Source organism: Hevea brasiliensis, chromosome 12 (genome assembly GCF_030052815.1).
Source record: "Hevea brasiliensis isolate MT/VB/25A 57/8 chromosome 12, ASM3005281v1, whole genome shotgun sequence".
In the NCBI taxonomy this organism is placed as follows: Eukaryota; Viridiplantae; Streptophyta; class Magnoliopsida; order Malpighiales; family Euphorbiaceae; genus Hevea; species Hevea brasiliensis.
In genome coordinates, this window is record NC_079504.1 from 2,466,788 (window position 1) to 2,490,021 (window position 23,234).

Here is a 23,234-nt window from a genome sequence, read left to right on the forward strand (position 1 = left end):
CTGACACATCATAAGTACCAGGCACCAACTTCTTGAAATTGATTATCTATTTGTAAGGTTCCCCTCTTGGTGCGGTGGACTGATGCTGCTGTGAAGGGTGGACCATATACTGCGCCATCATGTCGATGGTTCTCTGCAACCCAGCTAGAGTAGCTGCCATTGGGTCCATGGGACCCTGTGCCATAAAAGACTGATCCTGAACTGGTGGTAGCTGCTCTTCTACTTGAGCAGCTCTAGGCCTCCTACCCCGCCTCCTCGGGGCAGGTGCCTCGTCTTGTGCTGACACCTCGTCAGGCACATCTGGTTCTAGTGCAGTGGCAGCTCTCCTGCTTCTACGCATTTTTCTAAAATTCAGCAGCATTAGCCCACAAAATTCAAAACTGCACATTACACAGCTCTATAGACTCATATTTACACACAATATATGAAGCAGAGACTAGAAGCAAAGATGACAATGCAAGATGAATGTGGACCCTATTTTCCACATGTGACTCCTATTAGACTCTTCCCAACACTTTAGACAAACATTCCCTAAGAATCTGGAGCCTAAGCTCTAATACCACATTTTTCACGACCCAACCTATGGGCCGAACCGGCACTAGGACCTAGGCCAGTCTAAAGCCCCCGAGACCCGTAGTAAGCCTAACTATTCCTTAACCCAAACTCTAAGGCCCATTTGGGCCCAATTTCAAGAATTCAACCGGACAGAGTTCGGCCATAAAATGGACCTTTCAACCGGGAGTTTTTGACTCACCCGACCTGTAAACACATTATATAATCAATTGGGGAGCTCAGCTCACCCTCCACATACTCATACAACATAAAAATAAAATGGGAGCTCAGCTCCCTCATCCAGTCCATCAACATGCATAAAATAATAAGTTTACAGGTCCAAAATAATAATATATATTATAGACTCAATTCAAATAAATATGTCTAACACATGCGAAAATTCTAAGAGTTAACAGATTTATACAAAAATAAATAAACGACCTGCGAGAGAGAAAAGCAGGTTAACCTCAAAAATATCCTCCTGTGGCCTGGAAAAATATTGAACAGGAGTGAGCGTTCGACTCAGAGAGTAAAATATCAATTTTAACCATAAGCTCTATAACTATCTAAAGCTAATGCACCCTGTAGAGTGAAATGCAACATCAGCAATAATTTCACATCATAACAGCAAAAAGGTAATTTGGAGCACTCACACACCCGATAATGTCAAACAATACATATATGGGAGCTGATCCCCTATACAGCTTTCTTAATCCAACCTGTGCCAGCGAAGAACTCAGCTCGGACTTCCACTTAATAACCAAATCGGGGTCCCAGCAAAGAACTCAAGCCATGTCTACCCCGAAGGACCGGGTCCTAGCGAAGATCTCAAGCCGTGTCTACCCGTCCTATCCATAGTCAACACCACATCACACGCACACTAACGCACGCACACTGCTCCAAATTACCACAACAACATCCATGGCACTTTAATAGTTATGAATGCGACATAAAATGTTACTAGAGTTTAACTACATAGATACATACATATAAGTGATGCATGGGCATGCTTAAACATATAATAATATCGAAATTATAATTAAAATTAATATTTTATTCACAGACTTGACAGCGATCACTGTGGCGGCTGGGCGGAGAAAGAAAGCTGTCCCGGCTCACCTGACAATTTTATTACAATTATTTAATAAATTTGACTCAATATAAACTAAGAAAAAGATCAAATACGTCCTAAATCGTGCCGAAAATCCGGCAGAGTCTCCCCTATACCTAGGACCTACCCAACCTGCAAATGGGTTTAAAACACACTTCTATATTCACAAATCATACACTTACTACTCAATCATATCACACAGCCCCTCCTGGGCCCATCCAAATAGTCATCAATTACAATATATAAATTTACAGTTTAGTCCTTATAATTGATCATTTTCGCAAAAACTGCCCAAATAAGCTCTAAAAATTCTAAAACTTTGCCCTACGGTCCTTAGCAATATTATTAGGCTATTGCAAAAAGAATCATAATTTTTTGAGTTACCAGGAATATTTTATGGATTTTTAATCCCATTTAAGTACTAAAAAATTACGAAAAAGTAAGGTTCGGGTTTACCTATGCCGATTCCGACTTCGGGAACGCGCTCGGGATGTCTGACAATGATGGGGTAGCCAAAACCTCGATCCAATTTGGAGACTTTTTTAGTAGCCGGTCTGTCTGGCCAAAAATTCACAGACCCGGACAACTGTCGAATTTCTACGAATTGAAGATACCTACACGAAGCCCACAACACGGGGGTTAGTACATAAATTTTACGAAATTTTCTAAGCTCATTTAATGCTCGAAAAAATACTACGAAGTTCTGTGGGACCCACTAAAAAATGGTGTCGAAAAAATTTGAAATTTATATCGCCGCGAAGCTCTCGATGAGTGGAGCGCTATGGTACTCTCAATTTTCTCGTGGGGTTCACGATTTGGGAGAAATCTAGCCCAAAAATCAAAATGGACTAAAATTTTTCGGGCAAAAATTGGACAAACTGCTCGATAGATTTCGGTGTTCTTGGTGTTTATGGAAAGCTCTCGATGAGTAGATGGGTTTAGACACAAGACCCAGCCCAATTGTTGGCTGGATCCTCTGGATTTCGGCCGGGAAGACGAAGCGCCGCGCGCTGTCCTTTGCGTCGTTCGCGCGACGTTTATCGGCGTTCCAGGCTGCGGCCGGTGAGCTGGGGTGGCTGGGGAGGCGGCTGGCCGGTGAGGAGAGGTGGGAGGAGAGAGAAAACAGGAGAGAGAGAGAGAGAGAGAGAGAGAGAGAGAGAGAGAGAGAGAGAGAGGAAGGAGAACGCGCGCGGGAAGGAAGAAAAAGGAAGAAGAAAGGCCGGTCTAATTCGATCGGTCCGATCCGGTCTGGTTCGATTCGGCCGGTTCGATTCAGAATACAAAATTTTAGATTTTTACTCTGCCTTGGGACCGAAAACAAGGTCCAAAAATTCTAAAAAAATTTCAGAAAACTCAGAAAAATTCGTAGACTCCAAATATATTTTTAGTTTTGCCACATGGTCTTTAAATTAATTTTTAAAAATCATCAAAGTTTATATTTTCGGAAAATCGAACCCGATTTCTAAAATTCGAAAAAAATTTCAAATAATTTCCTAAAATTCAAATAAAATAAAATATCAATATTTACCTAAAAATAATAAATTTAAAAATTAGGGGTGTTACAATTATATGGGTGTATGAGTGTTTCAAATTACCTTTTTGTTGTTTATGATGTAATTTGTATAAAAACTATGAAAGTGTTGCATTCTACTCTTTAGGACCCATTAGCTTTAGATAGTTATAGAAATTGTACTTAAAATTGATATTTTACTCTCTGAGTCGAACGTTCAGTCCTGTTCACCTATTTTTTTAGGATACAGGAAGCTCTTTATTGAGTTTAACCTGCTCTCTCATTCACAGGTATATTATTGGCATTTAATTGTATTTTATCCTTTTATTCTGTTCTAGAACTCTGCATGTATTATTATTATTATTAGTGATGTATTTATTTGGACCCATTATGTATGTATTAACTGGAATTGTAAGCATGATATATGAATATACGTAAATGATTATTGGGTTGAATGAGGGAGCTGAGCTCCTATTTGAGATAGTATTGTTATGAGTATATGGAAGGTAAGCAGAGCTCTCCAAATTGTTATATATATCGTGTTTACAGGTCCGATAAGTAAAAAACTTCCCGTTGGATGGTCCATATTATGGTCGGACTCTATCCAGTTGATTTTTTGAAATTGAGCTTAATATGGGCTTTATGATTGAGTTAAGGAATAATTATGCTTATTTCGAGTCTCGAGAGCTTTAGACTAATTCAGGTCTTAGTGCCGATTCGACCCATAAATTGGATCATGACATAAAATTATTCAAATTTAAAAAAAAAATCATAAATTAAAGAAAAAATTATACATTTTTACAGGGAGCTCTTGGCTTGGGAGGCCATGGCCCCCTCTAGCCGCCAAGGAACTACGCCCTAAATTTAAGACTTGAAAATTATTCAAATGAAAGTTTTCGATTGGTATTCTATAAACTTTATATTTTGAATGTGATTTATTATTTTAGTTTGCATGAACCTATTAGATATATTTAATTTATAAAAATGTAGTACTTTTATATGAATGAAAAATCATTATTTTCATGTCTCTTTAAATAATAACCAAGTTTTTTCTTAAGATAAAAAAAAAGTCTACAAGCCTTTAATTTATTTATTATCTAATTTTTTTAAATTTATTTAGCATAAAATTAAAATAAATTCATATTTTTAAAGTTTATTAGATAACAAATAAATTCATATTTATTATCTAATTTTAAATAAAATACAATTTTACTCAATAAATTCATAAACTTGTAGTTTCATTTTATATAATTAAAATCAAAAGCTGTTATAAAAAAAATACATACTTTAAAAATAAAAATAGTTAAGGGAGGACAAATAGATAATTAGCTTGTAGGTAATACTAAAATAATACGAATAAAAAACTAGAAAACTGTAGCAGCCCTCAGCTGCTAGCGTGTAAAAGCAGACACGTGCTATCGCATGACTCAGAGACTCGCAACTACTACAAAGTACAGCTAATACGAACAACCAATAAGAAGCTTTAGATTCTTATGAATCTCTTATATTATCTAAACTAAAATTGAAGCTTTTATTTAATTTAATTTTATAATAAATTTATTTTATTTATAAATAAATTTTATAATAAAATTTATTTATAAATAAAATTCTTTATTTGATATATTTTATATTAAATATATAATTTATTTTAAATAAAATAAATTTTATATTTCAAATAAAAAAATAATATATAATAATAAGATAATTTTATCACTTGAAATATATATGATTTTAAGTTTAGAATTCATTTATAAATTCTATTAATTTCGATGAAACTTAATTTAATTATAATAAATTCTATTGAATTGATTATTATAAATTTAAAATTATTATTATTATTTTTGTTACAAAAGAGATTAAAACAAACAATTAAACAGATATAAAGTAAGCAACACCCACAAAATCATGCATAAGCCATGGAACCAAATCTGCAGGAGGAGTATCCAACACTTCAACACCAAAATCATGAGTATAAATATGCCCTGCTAACCAATCTGCAGCGTAATTCACATCACGCAACACATGAGAGAAAGTAACATTCCAATCAGGAGTTCAAATGAATTGCATTGCAAAAATAACTGATAAAACAGCACCTGGAGGTTGAAGAACTCCCGCAAGAATTTACACAGCAATAAGATTATCGCTCTCAACAATTATATCCTTTAGCCCAAGACTTTTGGAAAGCTTCATACCTTCAAGGATAGACCATAATTCAGCTCTCAAAACTAAAGTCTTCCCAAACACAGCCTTAAACCCCTTAATCCATCTGCCATTCGAGTCTCGAATAAGCCTTCCGCCACAAGCTATACCACCCGAATTTGGAAGAGAACCATCAGTATTTAATTTAAACACGTTATCAGGGAGACAAGTCCAACTCACGGTCGTTATTGTCTTCATACATGAATCTATTTTTCAGGGTAAATGAGATACCACATAATACCAATCTTGTGCTTTACAAGTCTTGACATGAATCATAGAGTCAAGGCTCGATTCATTCTCCCCAAACAAAGAACAATTTCGCCTACCCCATATAGACCAACATATGAAGCCAAAAAGAAAAGGCCCGTGCATATTCTGCACTTCACGGTCACATTTACTCAAATTTTGAATAACCCAGTTCCAAAGATCAGTATTTGAAGAGAAGAACTCAGCCCAGTCATTCCTCGGAACAAAGTGCTTCCAAATATAAGAAGCCACAATACAATCTCTCAAAACATGAAGCCCCGATTCCACCCTCGACAAACAAATATCACAAGAATCCACCACACATAAATGCCTTCGAAGTCGCTCATGATTTGTTAATAAGTGATCATTAATCGCTAGCCACAAGAAATACTTGATTCTCTCCGGACCCTTCCACTTCCAAACCCAATGCCAGTTACTATCATTAGAGAACTCAATATTCCCCAAAAGGTGTTGATAAGCGGATTTAATTGAAAACTGGCCTGAACTTGAAGATGTCCAAAAAAGTGAATCTTCCACCTGAGAAGACAAAGGAGGAGGAATGGCTATTGAATAGAGAATACTAGAGGCTGGCAGGAACTGACCAAACTTTCCCCAATCCCACTGACCTATAGCTGTAACATAGCTAGTAACAGTCTCATTCAACAAATCCTCAGGGATAGGTTGAATGGCAATTCGTTGAAGAATTAATCCATCAGGCAGCCAGGCATCCAACCAAAATCTAGCAATTTGCCATTGCCTAACAACCAACACACCCCATTATGAAATGAAGACCATATCCAAACTATATTCCTCCACAAATTCGAACAGTTATAAGCTCGCAAACATTGAGGAAGAGGATCATCACCCACCTTATACTTTGACCAGATGACTTGGACCCATAAAGCATTAGGATTTGTGAAAATTTCCCATGCTAACTTCAATAAGAAAGCATTATTAAGCATTGAGATATTGCGGAAACCCAGGCCTCCCATTTCTTTGGGAAGTTGAACATGCTCCCAACTCACCAAAGCTATCTTCTTTTTATTGGCAGAAGCACCCCAGATAAATTGGCTGCATAATTTATCTACTTCATGACATAGCTTGTGGAATGCAAGCAGTCTGCATGCTGTAAAGCACTAAACGAGCTAAAGTCACCCTACCCGCAAGAGATAATTTTTTGACATCCCTGCAGTTTAACTTCTTTCTGACCTTGTCCACAATGTATTGATAAGTGGCCTTAGTAACTTGAGAGTGAAGAAGAGGGACTTCAAGGTACCTCCCTAAATCATCTGTTTCTCTTACACCAAGCACGTTACACAAGTTGCGTCGAAGACTGTTACTCACATTCTTAGAAAAAAAAAAAAAAGAGTTTTTGAATAATTTACTTTTTGACCAGAGCTAAGACAAAAACTCTCTAGAACCTGACGAATAACATGCACTTGATCCACCGAGGCCTCAGGAAACAGAATAAAATCATCAGCGAAAAACAAATGAGACAAAGAAGGACCCCTTCTATTAAGAAAAATTGGGGGCTAAGAATGGTCCCTAGTAGCGTCCAAAATGCCATGAGCTAATCTTTCCATGCATAGAACAAAAAGGTAAGGAGATAGGGGATCCCCTTGTCTCAACCCTCTGGAAGCAGAAAAACTATCTGTTAAACCCCCATTCCACACAACCCACATCTCCGCACCAGAAATACATCTCATGACTGCTTCAATAAAAGAACTAGGAAGGCCCACATCTAACAAGATATCTCTAAGAAACTCCCATCTGATTCTATCATAAGCTTTTTCAAGATCAACCTTCAGCGCCATGTAACCAATTCTCCCCCTTTTTAATCGCATTGAGTGTATAACCTCCTGAGCGATGATAATATTATTTGTAATTTTACGACTAGGCACAAAACTAGTCTGGTTAGGCCCCACAATCATGGGCAAAAACTTCTTCAATCTATTAGCCAATACCTTTGTGATAATTTTATAAACAATAGAATATAGACTAATGGGCTGAAATTCACTAATCACTTTTGGCTCAAGAACTTTAGGAATCAAAGTGATAAGAGTACTATTTAGAGCAGCACCCAACTGACCTCCTCTTAGAACTCGGCGGACTTCCTCACAAACCTGCTCCCAATCAAAGGCCATTGATTCTGGAAAAAGCTTGCATGAAACCCATCCAATCCGGGAGCCTTCCACGGTTTCATCTCAAATAGAGCTGCACGAATTTCATTATCAGTTGCTAATCGACACAGTTGTGTGAGAGCATCATCTGGACATCTTGGGAATTCTCCTTGTAAATTATAAACTGGCGCAAGAGGATTTTCCTCCTTATATAAAATTTTATAAAAATCACATACCATCCCCCTCAAAACACTTTGATCCTTTATTCAATTCCCTTAATCATCCTTCAAAAACTAAATACGATTCATTTTCCTCCTTGAAATAGTTTTGGCGTGAAAATACGATGTATTCTTATCTCCCCATTTCAACCAATCTGCCCGAGACTTTTGAAACCAGATTAATTCTTCCCGATAGAGAATATTATCCATCTCTCTTCTTAGCTGCATCTCTAACTTCTGCAAAAAGTGAGACTATCGATTCTCCAGATAATGTTGAATGCCATCAATGCGAGCTACCAACTGTCTTTTCTGCTTATAAACATTCCCAAAAACATGAAAGTTCCAATCCTTTAGATCCACTGTTAATCCACCAAGGGAAGACATCAGATTAGAGCTCCTACTCCACTTATCAAGCATGAACTGACCAAATAATTTGTGAGTCATCCAAGCTGCTTGAAACTTAAAAGGTCTATCTGAAGCGTGAGATGCTCCTAGCGTATTAAGCTGGACCAAAATAGGTCTATGATCTGAATAAAGACGAGGAAGATGAAAGATGCTAGCTTCCTTAAATCGAAGACGCCAATCCTCATTACACAGAGCCCTATCCAAGCACTCAAATAGACATCCTCACTGCCATGTAAATTTTGGACCATGAAATCCAAGATCAATGACATCATTAGCTTCAAACCATTGCACAAAGTCTTTATCAATGCCAAACCAATGCATAACTCCCCCTCTTTTTTCATCAGCAGTAAGCAAAGCATTATAATCACCAGCAGCTAACCAAGGAACACGAGATTGATCACAAATCCTATGAAGTTTCTGCCATAAACGTCTCCTATGCATCAACGAGGGACTACCATATACAGCTGTAAAATGCATTAGCTAGCACCCATTTTCCACAACAGACGCATGAATGTACTGTTTATCATTTTCTAAAATTGTCACTGACCATTCCTTATTCCAAAGTAACCAAATGCCTCCTAAAAAACCATTCGTCTCAACCCGATGAGAATGTAGAACACCCAATTTTTTAATCACGTCATCTGCTTTTCTTTTACTAATACGCGGTTCAAGAACTACAATCAGGCTAGGCTTATGATGCGCCATAATATTCGAAGTACGCGAGTAAATTTGGGACTAGCTGCTCCCTGACAATTCCACACTAAAATAGACATGATGAAAAAAAGAAAGAAAAATAGCCCCATCTTAATCCCGCAAGTAAGGATCCCCAAACTCCCTTGGATCATACTCTTTATCATCCACATCATCCTCTTCCTCATCTCCTTCCTTTTCCCTATTCTCACCAACTATCTCATCTTCTTCTCCATTAATATTTTCCTCGTCATCAACAGTTGATGCATAAGCAGGATTGTCAATAGGAACAAATCCTTCTTTTAAGACATTCTCATGAAATGCCGCTGCAAGAAAAGGAACAACCTGCATAGATGTCCCTTCCTTTTCAACTTTATCAGGCGGTCTACTATGTAATTCTGCTACTTGGGCAGATTTCTCCTTACCCACCAAATCAACATGTGGGCCAGAAGAAGGGCCAGCAACATCTCGGTCCATAGGAGACGTAATCCTCACAACAGAATGATTTTTTGGGTCCAAACCAGATTGCATGCCTTCCACATCATCAACGCCACGTTTCATAATTCTTTGTGGCAAATCAATCACCTTAGCCCTTCTTGAACCACGTGACTTTTTAGGTTTGGAAGATAAGTCAACTTTTTTATTTCTGCGTAAATCAGGGGTACCAAAATCTTGAAACAATTCCCGATTTGAACTACCCCCATTACTAGTATCATTCCTTATGGAAATTCCTTTAGATAAGACACGTGCCTTTAAAGTCTCGCCAAATGATTGCTTCTTAACGAAGTCGTTGGCCCCTCGAGAGTTATTATGCATGGTATCTTCATTGATTTTTGCATCATGAATATTTGATAAAACATTAAAACAGCCTCCATCAGTTCCAAAAACTTCGCTTCTGTTACGTGGAGCATGGCGAGATTTGCGCTCAACAACCATCCATGGCCCAAACTTCTCAGCCTCAACCGTCTTCTCTATCTCTGGTACCGGCTCAACGGACGTCTCCTCCACCGCAGGAATAACATTCTTATATGGACATAAACTATCTCGATGACCATCTCGTCCACAGGAGAAACAAATCGAGGGCAAGCATTCATACTCAAGCTTATGAATCTTCCCATTAATTTGGATTTGAGACATTAAAGGATTCCTAAGGTCCACTGAAACTGCAATGCAAACAAACTTGCCTCGAACTGCATCCCCCGTATTATAATCAATTTTTACTACCCGACCAATTGTTGATCCAATAACTCTTAGTACCTTTTTATCATACAGATGAAGTGCCAAGCCTGGAATCCGAACCCAAACAATGGCTGAATCAAGAGCAGTGTTCATTGCATCAAAATCCTGTGTCCAAGGTTTGACTACCAAGTAGCTCCCATTTATGATCCAAGGACCATCCAGCAAAGCTCTATGATACTTTTCTTCACGAGAAAATTTAATCAAAAAATAGTCATTGCCCAAGTCAACAATCTTGGAATCACGAGCATTCCACATCGCAACAACTCTGTTACAGAGTGCCTTATAGCTAAGCTTTTTGCTCATTAGCCTGATCACTATAGCCTTACTCCATTTTTGCGCCAGCTTAGTTTGTAAAGAAAAAGAGATTTTAATGTCAAGAATGTCTTGTGAAAGATCAATGGTAATATCCCCATCGCCAATCTCAAAATCGTCCTCCACATTCCCATCTTCCATCAATGAATTCGTTTCCATACCAGCAACAAGTTTGTCACGAAATGACACTTGCGGAGTCGAAGAATCTTCATTCTTCTTTCTTTGTTTAACCTTCTTCATGGCCCTGTCCTCGTCATCATTCCCACGTTCATGCACACTCTCTACGAGAGTATCGACCTCCATCACGAAAAATCAAAAATAATCTCTCTAATTAATATATTTTAAAAAATGATTTTTTCGATTGTAATTTTAATAGTAATACCAAATAGACATTAAAATCAATATTAAACTCAACTATACATTACTCAAACTTATATTATTATAATACCTAGGGGTGTGCAGTTTTCGGTTTAAACCGAAAAACCGAACCGAACCGATTAATTCGGTTCAATCGGTTCGGTTTTAAAATTTAATCAGTTCGGTTCAGTTTATAATTTTGATAATTTCGGATTAATCGGTTCGGTTCGGTTATTTTCATAAAAAAATCAAAAAAATCAAACCGAACCGAAATTATTAATATATATAGGAAATAAAAAAAAATCGAACCAAATTGAATCGAACCGAACCGAAATCAAAGAAAACCGAACCGAACCTTAAGATTTTTTAGTTTTGATTTCTAATTTTTTTTGTTTTTATGTTTTTATTATTTAGATTTAATGTTAAAAATATGAAATTTTATAAATTTCGGTTTGATCGGTTTAAAACCGAATCGAACCGATATTTATCGGTTCGATTCGGTTCGATTTTTAAAATTTTTTATTTTCAATTTTCGATTTTATCGGTTCAGTTCGATTCGGAATCGAACCGACCGTTTGCACACCCCTAATAATACCCAATCTATTGCCATCCTACTGAATAACAATTGGCCATTTAGGAGGGAGGCATTATTATGAATTAAAAGGAGGCTTACGGCTCTTTTTTTTTTTTTAATAATGGAAAGCCGGGCAAAGAAAAAAAAATTATTAATTTTTATAAATTTTTTCATATAAAAAATAATTAAAATAATTTATTTATTTTTTATATTTCGATAAAAAATATAAAAAAAATAAAATTATTACTCACCTCATTCCCATTTCAAGTAATATTTTTTAAAAAATTTTTGTCACACTTTATTTACTTTTTTTTTTAAAAAATTAAGTATTAATTATTTTTTTTAACTTATCATTATTTATTGTTATCTCTATACATTTATCTTTTTTTTTTCTTTATTTTAATTAAATATAATAGTATCTTAAATAATTATTAGTATTTTTTTTTATAAAGATAGGTTATATTTTGTTAATTATTGCTTGCAAACTTTAAAAACCACTTAAAATAAAAAAGCATTTGAAATGAAACATGTAATATATTTTTACTATTACGCCTAAATAAATAAAATTATATTAAAGGGCATAGAGAATTGCAAATATTCTTTCAACATTTTCTACACAATTCTCATAATCTTTTACTTTTTTCTATTTTTCCTTTTTCTTATAGAAAAAAAAAATTACTGCTACCATTTTATTTTTTTTCTTTTAATACAAAACAGGCTTTTAAAGAAGAAAATTACAAAATAAAATGGTAATTTTATATAGGTAATTTTATATAAAATGACATGTAAATAAAATTTAGATACATGAATAAAAATATTTTATTAATAAAAAAAGTCCAAAATAAATAATTATCAAGTAATTCTTTTATTATAATTAAATTTATCTGCTATTAACTTGTTATTGATTTACTATTTCATATATGTACCATATAATTACTCCGGTGTTCAAACTAAAAAAAAGAAAGTGCTCAATTAAACTGATTAAATTGATTAATTTCAGTTTTTTCCTTTTGGTTTCAATGATAATTAGGTTTGAATCAAAATCGAATAGACCGAATGCTTATTGGTGTGGTTACAGGTCCACCAACTGGTGGTTAGGTTTTGAAACTCTCTTAAGCAATGAAATTTTCTCACAGGCATAAACAAGAATTCAAGAAACAACCACCATTACAAGTTTCATGTACCTTCTTATCTTGCTTGGCTTAAAAAAAAAAAAAAAAAAAAATTCTCACATGTGAGAAGGCTGGAATCATTGCCAGATAAATATTCTTTAACTATTCAATATATATATTTTTTTTCTCTTTGGGTACCTGTGGTTGGTACATATTTAAATAATACTATCTTTGTTTGGGTTGGCGCAATGTTCCAATGATAGGGAGGGTGGGTTGCTTCTATTTGTGTTTGTGCCTTTGTGGGTGGTATCTGTATTTGTTGGGATTGCATTTGTGTTTTTTCTTTTATAATAAAAATCTTGTCTTGGTGTTTTCTGGTCTTTTCTGTTCCCCGTCCCAGCCGCATCATTTCATTTCTATGGGGTTTTCAGGTATTTTACTCTCTTTACCCTTTTCCATGTCTTTCTTGTATTTGAATTATTACTTATTAGTAATCATTGTTCATACTGTGTGTGCCTTTGAATTTGAGTTTTTTTACATGGTGATCATCACGGGAAGCTACAAACAACTGATACACCAGGGCTTTTTGTAGCTTAATTTTGGGATTTAAGCATGGTATGGCTCGGTTGAGGTTCTAGATTAGGTGTCTATCTCTACTTCGAGATTCTTTATATTCATGGGTGGTTGCGGCTTGAGAGTGTGTTGTTCTTATGATTTCATGGTGTTTCTTATTTTGGGTTTGGATGGTATGATGATTATTACAGCCAACCAGGATTAAGTTAGTAAGTTCCTTAGGTGGCCATGGCTAGCTTAAGTTCTAACTTGTTTGAGCTTTTCATAGTACCGGGATTATTTTCTCTACTTATTGAATTTTCCTTTGAAATTTCTGGTTTTCTGTGCACATGAATGCAACTTCTGTATGGTTTTGGTGTAGAATTATATTTAAAGAAAATTACTAAACGAACTAATGGGTATTCTAAACTTACAGAGTTTATGCAATCTTGGATATTGCTGTTGGGTTTTTTATTGTTTTACTTTCAGCTTTAGTTTACCTTGGTTTCGTAGTAATTATTGAGCGCCTATAATTTTTTAACTCTGACCTATTGTTTTCTTTACCTTTACCTTTACCTTGATTGGGGGGGACTGGTGAGTGTGGATGAGGTTTCGTGGGGATTTTGGTTTTATTTTAGTTGTGAATTTTCCCTGTATCCTATCTGCAGTGCCTTAATCTGAACTGGCTGTTGCACTGTTTCTTGATATTTATCTTGGATTGTTTTGTGTATTAGTGTTTTAAAATGTTAAAAACACGTTAGAAATTTGTATATACTAAAGTTGAATATGTAAGAGTATAGTTGTGCATGTCATTAGTCTAAGAATTTGAAAGATCTCTGAAAGGGTTTTCGTTTTGTCAGAAATTGATACATGATGGTCTTCTTGTTGGGCATTATGGTTAGAAGTGGGTTTGCTTTCTCATTGATCTTAGAGCACTTGCCTTGAGGTTGTGAGGCAGAGAAGGTGACGATGGCTACTTATTACCCCAGTTTAACCAGCCAGAGAGACAACATGCAAAGTCCATATCTAGGAGACCAGAAACTTGCTTCTTATTCTGAACTTCCCTCCCATCCTAATAACTTGACAATTTATTTGAACCAAGCTTCTGCTGCTGGATCCTACTCAGAATTTTTAACTGAGAGTTCCTTGTCTTCTCACAATTGTGCTGAATTTGCATCTGCTGGAGATGGAAATGAGATGATGTTCATTCCACCTACAAGTGACACAATGAATTTGCAATCTATTGGACATTTAAACACAGCAGCAAGTAATCCAGTAGACAACCAAGTTAATCGGAATGCCCAGGTGGTTTCCACAGCACAGCTTGGCATTCTAGATAGTGAACAGAATTTTCAGAGTCAGGGATTATCTCTAAGCCTTGGCACAGAGATGCAATCTGCAGTTTCTGTTCCGTCATTTCAATATCAAAGTCCAAACCTAATTTTACCTTCATTATCAAGTCCACTTCTTCCAGTACAGGGGAAGTGGACATTATTCTGTGAAGGTGATGAAAATAATCAAAGTAAGGTGTTGAGAGATTCTGAATTCTTGTCTACTTTTGCTGGAGGCAACCATAACCCTATCAAAAGAGAGGATTCCTGTAATCCTCAGTGCTTAGACACCCAAAAAGAAATTCATAGTGATACATTTATGTATGAAACTTGTGGTTATGCTAATGCTTTCTCAAACTCTAAATACCTCAAGGCAGCTCAACAACTGCTTGATGAAGTGGTTAATGTCAGAAAGGCCCTAAAGCAGCTCCAATCCAACAAATGTTTTGATGACACCAAGGAGAATGACAGGCAACCCAGCAACCAATCTATCCCTCCAACATCAAATGGGATTTCATCTGGCACTAATGAGTCAATTGCCAACTCCTTTTCTGACCTCTTTTCCACAGAAAGGCAGAATTTACAGAACAACAAGATAAAGCTTTTGTCCATATTGGATGAGGTAAGCCCAATTTTCTGCTGATTCTATGGCACTATATTTTTTATTTTTATGGCTGGATAATTTTATTATTTGATATCAGATCATTCCTAAGGATCTGCAATGAAGATGTATTTAGCATGTTAGATATTATTGCTGGCAAAATCAGACTGAACATTTTTTATTAGAATGCCTTGTGCAGTAGCAATTTTAACAGAAGCAGTTTTGTCTATACAAGTGGCTTTGGGGGCTTGAAAATTGAGACTTGAAAAGTGAATATGTGAGGAAATTTTGTTAAGCAAAGATAAGATAAAATTATGTTACCAATAATTCTGTTTAGCCCACTTGCCTAAGCACTCTCACAACCTTCAGATGCATCAGCCCTTCATTCCCTTGCAAGAACTGAAAAAACAACAACCTTAAACAGCCCTTCTGAAAGGCCATGCAATTGAATTGGTAGTAAACATGATTAAGGAACTATTTTTGGAGTTGTGACGAGGATTAAGGATTTGCATTGATTTAGCTTTCTACCGGACAATTTTTCCTTGTGAGTTACTCTTTTTGGGTATGCCTTTACCTCAGTTTGCGTGGAGTTTTCTCAATCTCATTTCTTTATTATTATTGTTTTTTTTTCCTGAGTGTGGCTGTGCTTGAGAGGTGACTATGCTTTGCTATAGGTTGATAGAAGATACAGACAATATTACCATCAAATGCAAATTGTGGTGTCTTCTTTTGACATGGTAGCTGGTCATGGAGCAGCTAAATCATACACAGCACTTGCTCTCCAAACAATTTCCCGTCATTTCCGCTGTTTGCGTGATGCAATCAACAACCAGATAGAAATAACGAGGAGAAGACTTGAGGAGCAAGGTACTTCACCTAATGGTCACGGAGAGATACCACGTCTCCGCTATGTGGATCAGCAGCTCAGACAACAAAGGGCTCTCCAGCAGCTTGGTGTGATGAGAAATGCTTGGAGACCTCAAAGGGGCCTTCCTGAGAGCTCTGTTTCAATTCTTCGAGCTTGGCTTTTTGAGCATTTCCTTCATCCGTATGTTCCTGGACACTAGTTCTCTCAATTGTAGTGTTTTTTCTTTTTACCATATATATTATTTAAGAAATTGTTTCCTGATTTCACATCAACAGCTATCCTAATGATTCAGAGAAAATCGTACTAGCAAAACAGACAGGATTGACCAGAAACCAGGTAGAGATCTTATTATCTGAATGATAGATCATCCATACATTTACTTTGCTCACAATGTTCTTAAGTTGATGATGGTTGAATTCATGAAGTTTTTTCCTTGCTTGGCATTTTATTTTTGAACCTCTGAGTTGAGGGTTTCCTTGGCATGTGTCCTGTGAACTTGCCTCTTTTTGAATTTGTCTTTGTTTTTTGCCTACTTGATAAGTATCTGTTGTTCTTCAGAACAATATATTACTCAAGATTCATATGAAAGATTTAGTTTCTTTTTTCTTGTGTCACATGCTATGATTATTAATAATTTAATATCATATTTGGATTAGGTTGCAAACTGGTTTATTAATGCACGGGTGCGCCTTTGGAAGCCCATGGTTGAGGAAATATACAAAGAAGAATTTGCTGATTCTGAAGCAAACTCTAAATCTTCTTTAGATGATGCAACCAAAGTACTTGGGGAGAATCACTTGGTATCTGAGAATGGGCTAGAAAATTTGCAGGACAGTATGATGTCTGCAACTGCTGATAGTATCCCCCAAGGTCAAGTCCACGACTTAAAGTTTGATGGCATTCCTGATATAGAAATGAACAAACCTGTAGCAAAAACAGTTCAGAATAATTCTCTTGGAGATGTCGCCAATTGTAGGATTATGAAACTCCAATCTAACCAAATATCGAACGTGGATGAACAAAGCCCTTATGTAGACAAGAATATCCCAGGTAACCAACATGGTGATGAGAGTCTTATGCCTGCTGCTCTCTCGTATGACATAACAGAGTTGAGTGGATTTGCAATTGGCAGTCAAGTGTCACTTGCATTGGGATTGCAACATCATGAAAGGGATGCTTTTCCCATGTCTGGTGGGAACCAAATAAGAGGTGACAATATAACGGCTTCCTCTGTGGGACATGATTCGATGGATTATAATTGCATGAATCTGGGAAAGCAACAGGACAGGTTTGGAAATTCCCATCTGTTACATGATTTTGTAGTTTGAAAGAATCCTTGCTTCTGCCTTACGGTTTTTGGGTAAAAAAATAATTCTTGTCAAGAGAAGGATCAGTTTTGGATAGCCAAAACAGAAATTAAATGCTTTGTGATGCTGCTCTGGAGCCCATTATTCTACTTTCTTATGGTTTGAATACTAGAAAATCAATGCTGCTACAGATATAGATGTACATACGGGCATGAGGCCTGCTTGTAATATAAAAATAGATTGGTGGAATTGTAGGCATATTTGTAAGGATACAGTAAGATGCTTGTGGTCTTGTGTACAAAGTTGAATAAGGAATTTTGTACAAGTACTTCCTAATTGTGACACTGATGTATCGTATCATTCAGAAAATTTTCTGAAATAAATGTGATTTGAAAATTAGCTTGCCTGTGGATTAATAAGAGTACGGCTAATTAGCTTGCCTTTGGATTAATAAGAGTACGGCTATCATTATGAATAACTGTTGCTAAATTTGGTTTCAGGTTGCTTATTTCTGTTGCTGAATGATTTTAGGCTTTGCTCAACCAATTTAACTCAAACGTAAATTAAGGGATTTTTCTGTTCTTTCTTGCTTGCTTGCTTCATGTTGACATCAGGCGGTAAAATTTTCTTGCAGTTGGGATGTAATCCCACATCATATGGCTACTGCTCTCGGGTTCCTTGGATGCTATTTTTATTCTTAGTGGTGCATTCATTAATTATTCAATTATTTTTTTAACAAAATTATTATGTCTCTATTGTTATTCTTATTTAGTGCATTCCTTTTCTAATTATTATATTTTTAAATATTTATTTTGTGATTGATAAACATAATTTACTTAATTTAGTAATTTAGTAATAAATAATTAAATAGATTATATTATTTAAATTATTATAAAATAAAAAATATTAAGTATTTTTTTTATTATTTATATTTATAAATTTAAAATTTTCATTTATTAATTATAAAAATAAAAGGTTGAAATAAATAAAAATAAAAAGTGAAAAAGGCGAGACTAACCCCTCCATGCTCTTTCCGCCTCTGCTTTCCCTGTTTGCTCCGAACAAGATACGTGGTTGCTGTGCCGCCTAATTATCGGATTTTTTTTCCCGTTTCCTGTTTCATCAATGCAAGCCGAGCAAATGCTGCTACGACGGTTATCTGTGATGACGATATCGCTCACCTTTCAACTTCTCCCGGACTCAAAACACACCTTTTATCCCTGAAATCAATGTTTGCTTTACCCTAGAATTGCCTCGCTTTCCTTCTGTTCTAGCTTTCAAATTTCTCCCGAGCTCGCAGATTCAATCCCCGAACAGTCACCAAAACGTGTAAGATTATCACCTTCTCATGACATTTTGTTTTAGAATTTGGGCATTTGGAGGCCTTTTAGCTCTTCTACCTTCAATTTTATGACATATGATTATTCTTGCAGGGTCCTCAAAAGCCAGGTTTATATTTAGTGGGAACTCCAATTGGAAACCTTGAAGATATCACCTTGAGGTGCTTGCTCAACTTGATAAATAATTTATTGCTACTTTTGTTCTTGTAATTGCGGAAAATTTTGTGTATGAGCAGTGTACTGAACCCTTTCATCTTCGCTGGGCTCTCCGTGTTTTAAAATCTGCTCATGTGATACTTTCGGAAGATACAAGACGTTCGGGGAAGTTACTTCAGTATTACAATATTAGAACTCCCCTTGTGAGTTTGTTGAAGCAATGTTTTGTGCTTCTTCGTCATGTTCTTTCTTTTGCCTTTTTTATCCATTCCAATTGCGTGCTTTAGATTTTCAGCTGAGCTATCACAATTTCAACGAGTCACAAAGAGAATTGACAGTGTTCAAGAGGTTGAAACAGGGTGACATTGTAGCCCTAATTAGTGATGCGGGGATGCCGGGCATTAGTGATCCGGGTGCAGAATTGGTAAGCACATTCTATAACTTATATATGCATGTGTTCTTAATTATGAAGAAAGTAAAGGATTGGATCTGGAATGTCATCCAAACTTTAATGTCCCGTGAGCTTGGATGCAAGTCTATTATTGATTGTTTACCCACATGTTTCTATCTGAGGACAATGAAAACAACAAAATATAAACAAAGTGAATAAAAAATAAAGTAATGATAGAAGACACCATTCTTTTGTTTCATTTCATTTAAATGTTATTGTAATTATGTAGCGAATCAGAATTTTATGGTGCTATCTGTCAAAGTTTTGGAACAGACTTTACAAATTGTGTTTCAGTACATCATAATCATACAATTTAGAGCTTCTCTTTTAGTTACTACATAGAATCTAATCAATGCACGTTCTGGAATCTTGCCCCAGGTGAAGTTATGTGTGAATGAAAATATTCCTGTTATTCCTATTCCTGGACCTTCAGCTTTAGTAGCTGCTCTTTCTGTCTCAGGCTTTTTGTACAGATATTTGATGCCTGATATACTTATAGTCATGCATGTACATGCATCTTTGAATAGACATTGAGAGCATTAAGATTACCAGGACTTAATATTTAAATGCTGCTGCAGTTGGATTTCTTTCTAAGCATGCTAGATCCAGAAGATAGAGGCTGATAGCCTTTGCAGATGAGGAAAGAACGCAAATATTCTATGTTCCACCTCATAAAATTTCTCAGTTTTTTGAAGGGACCCTGTTATTCTTTGGTGACTCAAGGTGAATGTTTCTTATTTTACACATTTCACTTGTGCTGATCTATGACTGCAACCTCTTGATTCTATCTACAAGTGCTAAGAGTAACATTAGAATAGTTATTGGCTGCTTTCTGGTGGCTAATCCTTTAAACATGTAGGATTCTGATTTGGAATTTGACACTTTTCACTTATGATAATCTATGACTGCCATCTCTTGAGTCTATCTACAAGTCTTAGGAGTAACACTAGAATAATGTATTGGCTGCTTTCTGGTGGCCAATCCTTAAAACTTGTAGGATTCTGATTTGGAAGGTATTGTGTGCAAGTCTCTCTCTTCTTGGTGCTGACCTTTTCCAAAGGACTTGTGAAGCACTTGATGAAAAAAGCATGATGCTATACAATGATGCCACCCTAAATCTCAACCTTTGACTTTTATGAACTATAGTTAATTGCATTTTCTTACTAAGTAGATAATAATTTATTAAAAAATAAACTTGAGTATATGGGTTGTGAACAAGCAATCTAACCTCAGTTGCAGAGCAACATGGAGAAGTTGAAATGGAAAAACCTAACCTCAAACAAATTCCTAGTATTATGTGATAATTGGAGGCCTGGTTAACAGTTTGCTTTCACTTGATGACAACTCAGTTATGGCTTATTCAATGTTGGATGGACTTACATTTTTTAATTACTCCTAATTTATGGATTAACCTATCACTAGTTGTATATAACTAGTTTTAATATAATAAAATTTCTTTATATCCCTTGTCTTTCTTGTGTTAACTAACATAGATAAATTGTCAGGGTCGGTTGTGACAGTTCATTTGATTGCTTTGCATAAAGTGTGTCATGGCCCGGGAGATGACCAAAATACATGAAGAGGTGGGGGTTTATGTTTAGCTACTAATTACACTGTTTATGTTTCCGTTAGATAGTTAAGAATTTGATAGTGTTGCTGACCATGAAACCCTGAGCTAAGTTGCATCATTTTGCCTATTGGATTTGTTATGAATCAATAAATACTAAGCTTTGAAAGAGCCATTATTTACACACCACACCCACCCCCCAACACCCACCCCCCAACACCCCACCCCTCCCTCCTCCTTTTTGCATCTTCCTTTAGTCTGTTAGACCTTGCATCTAAGAATTAAAATCCACTATTAACATTAAAGTAAATATATGAATTGATAAGGATATCAGGCATTGAATTCCTTGTATGCCAATGATAATGATAATATTCTTGTGTAATCAGTTTTGGCAGGGTACTCTTGGGGAGGCAAAAGAAGTATTTTCAGATCACCAACCTAAGGGAAAGATCACACTGTTGATTGAAGGCAAGATGAATCAATTGATTGAAACTCCATCAGAGAGTCAGCTTGAGAATGAATTGAGAGACCTGATCTTTCTTGGGCACAGTCTATCTACAGTACTGACTACTTCAATCAGAATTAAGTTGAATCAAGTTTTATGTGTTATAGGGAAATATAAATTCATTTTATTTCTGCCAAACATTCAGGAGATTGATATTGAAAATTTTGGGTTAGCTTGGGCAATTTCAAATTCATACTCTTTATGAAATATAAACTAAGAGGGGATGAATTTGAAATTGGGATATATTAGACCATTAGCCCTTTTAAAAAAAGGAGTTATGAACCAATTGATAAAATAGAAAGTATAGGATACAATTGGAAAAAACATCAAACTATGGAATATATCGGACCATTAGCCCTTTTTTGAAGTACTTTTCCTTTTCTGGGAATATATATGTAGTGTCATTAATGTGACAGGGTAATAGCTGCAAGACATATGCATATTAATATAGTCCTTTAATTTCCATTGGCATGCTCTTTTCGCATTGTGCATAAGCATTGGAAAGATCTATGATACACATTTATTCTTTGATTATGCTTTAATCAAATTAATGTGGATCCCTGTTGAACATTACTCATGCAAATCAATATAGTAATTAATGTATATTCAGCTTAATCAAATTAATGTGGATCCCTGGTGAACATTACTCCTGCAAACTCAACAGTGTAATTAATGTATATTCAGCTTGAACCTGCTTATAATTGTAATGTAGGTGCCTTGATATGACCATCTTTCTGTTTTGTTTATTTGTGAGAAGTTTGTGAGGCATTACAATTTACAAATCGTGATTATGATTGCATTGATGTGCCTTTAGGCAGTCAAATTGGTGTCTGAGAAAACATCAGTGAGGAGGAAAGCTATATATTCGTTAGCATTGAGAAAATTGAGGAAACAGCTTGAAGTAGAGCATGCTTCAAAATGACCCGTATTGTATTGAAAGTGGGATAAAAGGTACATAACTTGGAACTTGTTGAGTTTGCTTTTTCTTGATATGGTTTACGATTTTATTTTCAAATTATGCAACTGTACATGAATAAGGTAGGGTACAGTGCTAATGGCAATTTTGCATCTCTTATTGCTTTAGGAGTTATAGTAGGGAGTGCAACTTGTTGGAGCAAAAGACCAGCCTGAGGCTATTACTGTATGCTATCCAAGACGAGATAAGATTATTTTTAGCTAGAGAGAGAGAGAGAGAGAGAGAGAGAGAGAGAGAGAGAGAGAAAGAGAACAAACAATGCAAGCGAGAGAAATAACATGAGGCCACTAGATTGAATGTGCAATATTTGTGTTAAGCTGCTACAGCTGTTCCTTTTTAGCATGTAGACGCGGGTTTTGGCTAATGGCTGCTTCGGTCATGTGTTTTATTGATGGGTCAACTGGTGCCATGTGCAGCCTCAGTTTGATTTTGTCCATGTGTGCTACACAAGTTTTGTGAATGAACGCCACCCTGCAGCATCATTTTGAACCAATGATTAACCTTGCAGGGAGAAGTTAGATGGTAGAGTTAGAAGAATGTTATAATGATTGCCAATTTCTTAAGATGACAATATGATATTTGAAGTGTAAGCAAAACACACGGTGGTTTAAGTAGCTAGTGAGCCAATTGGGTTTCATAAACAGCAAACCGCCGAAGCAGCGCTGGAAGAAACTGGAACCAGTATAGTATGAGCTGAGGTTTAGAAGCTGCAGACCACCGGTCGGAATCTCGACAGCACTTGCATCATTTCTGAACCACCCCTCCTCCCCACAGTCCCTCTCTCCTCCGCCCCATTTTAACCACTACTCCACAACCGCGCCCCACTGTAATAAAAATAATAAAAAAAATCCATTTTTCTCTTAAATTTTTAATTTTAATGTAAATGATTTTTTTGGCCATTATGTTATATTATAATTAATATTTATATTTTAAAA

General features: G+C 35.9%; 1 protein-coding gene and 1 pseudogene across 4 annotated transcripts; both read left to right on the plus strand.

Annotated features, from left to right (window-relative positions):
- Positions 1–12,740: 12,740 nt before the first annotated feature.
- Positions 12,741–17,703, plus strand: LOC110655143 (BEL1-like homeodomain protein 7). 4 transcript variants are annotated; one of them, XM_021811339.2, is made up of 5 exons: positions 12,741–13,076; positions 14,058–15,150; positions 15,804–16,177; positions 16,273–16,333; positions 16,654–17,703. In XM_021811339.2, the coding sequence occupies exons 2-5, from the start codon at positions 14,167–14,169 to the stop codon at positions 17,323–17,325; spliced, it is 2,091 nt and encodes a 696-aa protein (XP_021667031.2). In that variant the 5' UTR covers positions 12,741–13,076; positions 14,058–14,166; the 3' UTR covers positions 17,326–17,703. The 4 variants fall into 4 exon arrangements, with proteins under 4 accessions (XP_021667031.2, XP_021667040.2, XP_057986808.1 ...); XM_021811348.2 differs by lacking the exon at positions 12,741–13,076 and adding an exon at positions 13,117–13,260; XM_058130825.1 differs by lacking the exon at positions 12,741–13,076 and adding an exon at positions 13,125–13,288.
- On the plus strand, positions 17,516–22,844 carry LOC110655170 (uncharacterized; annotated as a pseudogene).
- Positions 22,845–23,234: the final 390 nt, after the last annotated feature.